The sequence below is a fragment of the Solanum tuberosum genome, unplaced genomic scaffold (genome assembly GCF_000226075.1).
Source record: "Solanum tuberosum cultivar DM 1-3 516 R44 unplaced genomic scaffold, SolTub_3.0 scf00150, whole genome shotgun sequence".
In the NCBI taxonomy this organism is placed as follows: Eukaryota; Viridiplantae; Streptophyta; class Magnoliopsida; order Solanales; family Solanaceae; genus Solanum; species Solanum tuberosum.
The window spans coordinates 1,234,448-1,238,209 of record NW_006239073.1 but is presented as its reverse complement, the minus strand read 5'-3'; the positions used below and the strand labels follow the sequence as shown (position 1 = coordinate 1,238,209).

General features: G+C 34.4%; 1 protein-coding gene and 1 long non-coding RNA gene across 5 annotated transcripts in view; one reads left to right on the top strand and one right to left on the bottom strand.

Moving 5' to 3' along the window:
- LOC102605987 (protease Do-like 2, chloroplastic) overlaps nt 1-3,762 on the bottom strand; it is a 19,618-nt gene that overhangs the window by 13,853 nt on the left and 2,003 nt on the right. For all 4 annotated transcript variants that reach the window (XR_001474075.1, XM_006352742.2, XM_006352741.2 and 1 more), the window contains exons 2-4: nt 1,726-1,899; nt 732-782; nt 123-196 (exon numbers count right to left, since the gene is read on the bottom strand). Coding sequence is in view for 3 of the 4 variants with exons in the window: in XM_006352742.2 (XP_006352804.1) it covers nt 123-196; nt 732-782; nt 1,726-1,899 (299 nt within the window). In the remaining variant the exon portion in view is untranslated. The remainder of the gene's footprint in view (nt 1-122; nt 197-731; nt 783-1,725; nt 1,900-3,762) is intronic.
- Nucleotides 2,670-3,434, top strand: LOC107061582 (uncharacterized). Its single transcript, XR_001474076.1, has 2 exons — nt 2,670-2,828; nt 3,227-3,434. It is a non-coding gene; the product is annotated as an uncharacterized lncRNA (long non-coding RNA).

Below are 3,762 nucleotides of genomic sequence, written 5' to 3'. Positions count from 1 at the left end.
TACAGAACTACTTTTTAAAAAAAAAAAAAAAAAAACTGAAGGTAAATATTGCATTACAGAACAACTCTTCATAGGAAATTTCCCACAATTTTTTAAGTAGATAGAAATGAGGAAGAGCATACCTTCCAGTACTTGTGAACTGTCTTTGTTTCTGCCAAGGAAGGGAATAATCTGGAGCAGTATGTGTACAGTAAACCTTGAAGCAAACAACATGGAATGGAGGAAAATGAGTAAACACTACTAAAATTATCATGCAATCCATTTAAAAGCCATTCACAAGTGCACTTGCAGACATGTTGAAAGCAATTTTGACGGACCTATTGATGCCAAAAATGAAACTGGGTAAGATAGACTATCTATTGGGTGTACACCATTCTAAGTGCTGCATAAGTATAATTGAAGTATACTTTTTATTATCTTTCAACAGGAAGAACCAAACAATAAGAAAATAATTTCATGTGGGACAGGGACAACAACAACCTTACGAATGCCCAGTAGAGCAACTGTTGGTTCAAAACATTAGGGATACATCATACATGAGGTTATTTCATGAATTTCTGTTTCTAAGCAACTAAGGATAAGATGAGTACTGAAGTTGATAGTTTCCTGGGATCCCCTTTTGCTAAAATTTAATGATTCAAATGATCTACACCTTCACCTTGAGATTTGAAGATGAGGCATCCAAACAAATGGCATAATTACAACATTGCTATGTATTAAAATATATTCACCTTCACAACGGCATTAAGAAAAGCTGCATCTTGAATGCTGCCAGTTTCTACCTGGAAAAGAAAACCAACTTAGGTTCAGTGGTGTAGCACAATTGAAAACAATAGTTTTTGGCACATAATAGACTCAAAGAACTTGACAGCAATGTTTGCATTCAGTTGGCAAGCATTTGTAAACACAATGGTAATGAGATATAATTATGTGGGAGATGTTGTAAAAAAAACAATGGGAGAGTATCTGGTGAGTATCTTCAGAATGGTTGATAAATAAGGTGTGGCCATACAAGTAGGCATGAGTCTTTGTTCATAAGCTTAAATTCTTGGATAAAGCCTTCGTTAATTATCACCCAAATTATTTTATTTTTTAAAAATGAATACCCCAAGCAAATAGTTTGTTTATTGTTTTTTTAAAAAAAGAATACCCCGGCTTATTTGTCATGAAGCCAATTTCAATTTTTTCCCATAACTTAGATGGAATGATCTAAATCTATTGATCCATGCACTTCTCAATGGGTACTCCTTACACTTTGATAAGTTAAATATGTACGATATGTGTGACGCTGCTTACTATTTATGATTTGTTACATATCGGTTCTTGATTAAGTTTTCACAGAATTAAAATATTCTCAACTTTGAGGTGTTCAATCTTTGTTGATTGGCATAATACATATATGTGCCTTTTAACTTGACCTCATTTCACATTTATGCACTCCAACTTTGGGTGCGCACAAGTAGACACTTAAATTTATATAAAGTTGAACAAAAGTAGTCCTACGTGGCATAATACACATAGGACACCATGTAGGACTCAAATTACTATGTAGAATTGCCATGTAGTGAAAAAGTGCAAGCCTTTCATGTTCTTCTTCCCTCACCCCCCTCCACACCCACACAGAGTCACGGGACTAACCCCCTTTCCCTTGTTCTGTATATTTCTCAACGACAAGAAATAAGCCAATCACCAAAATAAAAGGAGAGAAGCAGTTGTGTTTCTTACCTGCTGGTCCTTTGAATCTAACAGAATTCCTTTCCCTTTTTTCTGCAGACCAAATGATTTAATTGCTGCTGATTGAGATCGTCCTGTTTCACTTGTACTACTCCTGCCATCTGCATTTGCAAAAGGCCCTTCATTTTTTGATCTCCGTGAAAACTTCGGTTTACCAGCTACTTTCTGAATTCATGGCTTGCTTATTTAATAGAAGTTTAGTTCAAAAACAACAAGGAAATACTTTTTCCCTAAATTGGAAGAAAGTAAAATGACTTGCTCCAATGAGCATAACCATAAGAACACTCAGTGCAGATAACAACAATTCAAATTGAATCATGTTTTTTAAGGACCAACAAGAAAAGGTGATTTCATTGTAAGAGATAGTTATATTTAAAGCTTGTGTGGATGTCTGATTCACAAAATACTTCTTTCAATCTTTATCATCGAGTAACAAAACCAGTAAACAGCAAACTTATGCTTTCAACTTATCTTAATTCCTATTTCAGGGGACATTCATTATCTCTTTTGGATCATTAAAAGCATGCAAGAGGTTAAATGAGTGAATACAAGCAAAAATATACACAAACATTTTTTGGCACTGTAAAATTGATGTAACCTTCTCATTCACCTAAATTTCTGGACTTGTCTCCATTCGTCATTTCTTATCTAATTTCAGGAAATATAAGTTTCAACATTAAAGTCACTCTTGTTTATGAAATGGACCTTGAGCCTTAACTCAACCCCAAAGGCTAGCTCAAGAGGTCAGGATTACCCAAGCCATATAAAAGACTGCCCATCCCCTTCACCATCGACGTGGGTCTTCTTCACACACGCTGTAATACCCTATATTAAAATAAGGGCATAATTGTCATTTAGCTCCCATTTAAAATAAAAAAAGAGGATCAGAATTTTTTTTTTTAAAAAAAGGGCTGAAAGCCCAAACAGAAGCAGCAGCAACGCTGCTACTTCAGGGATCAAAAGAAGAAAAAAAAAAAAGGGACTCTTCTTGTTCTATAGTGAGCGAACGAACGAGGAGAAACATAAATTTAAATTGAAAGCCTTAGCTCTCAAACTAAAGAGAGAGGTGGAAGAAGAAGAAGAACAAGAAGAAGGTAAGTTTCTTAACTTAGTCTAAAGGTTGAATTTGTATCTTCCATGACTATAAGATTGGGAATTGGGAAGTTGAGAAACATGGGTTTGGAAGAAAAAGAGGAAATTTATTTCGTTCTTATGAACCAAGTGAATATAGTCAATGATTTGAACTATAAACTTTGGTATTGGGCTTATATGCAATAAGAGTAATTGGGCAGTAAGGTTAGGTTGATCTTTTTACAGCGAGAATTGACCAAGAAGAGACTAATGTGTGTGATTAAAGCACTAATTAAGTGAGTGGGCAGATTTCGAATCAGTCATGAAACCTCTAGGGCTGAGTTTTTATTTTATTTTTAAATGTAGTATGAATTACCTAAATGAAGGAGTTAACACGAAATTATTATGAATGTGATTATAGATTGACCAAAGGAATTCGTACGGAGTGATTGAGTGGCAAGCTTGGTAACTCAACACAAGTACAGTGAGTAGTAATCTTACCACAATTGATGTTTTATAACTTGCATGACTTTCACATGGTTTATAAAGTAAATGTGTTATTGAATGTTTTGAACTTGCATGTGGGACAAGTCTTTTACTGGATATGATACTGAAAAGATTATTTGAGATGATATCATTCGTATAAGATATGATTACTGATATTGAAAAGGTTTTACACTTATTTGAGAAATAGTATTTTGACAAGTGATTGTTAAACTTTGAAATGATATGATTTGATAAGATTTAAATGCGTTGTTCGATTTTGAATTGTTTTTACTTATTACAAGAAAAATATAAATGGGAGTAGACCTTGATGAATCCCGTAGCTAACGGCGGGTTCGTTAGACCTGGTGCACCTTGTAGTTCTGATTACTGATAAAGCCCTTGCTAGTGGAAAGGTAGAACTAGTATACTGTTACTGATATCCCTCGAGTAGGGATCTACTGATATGAATAA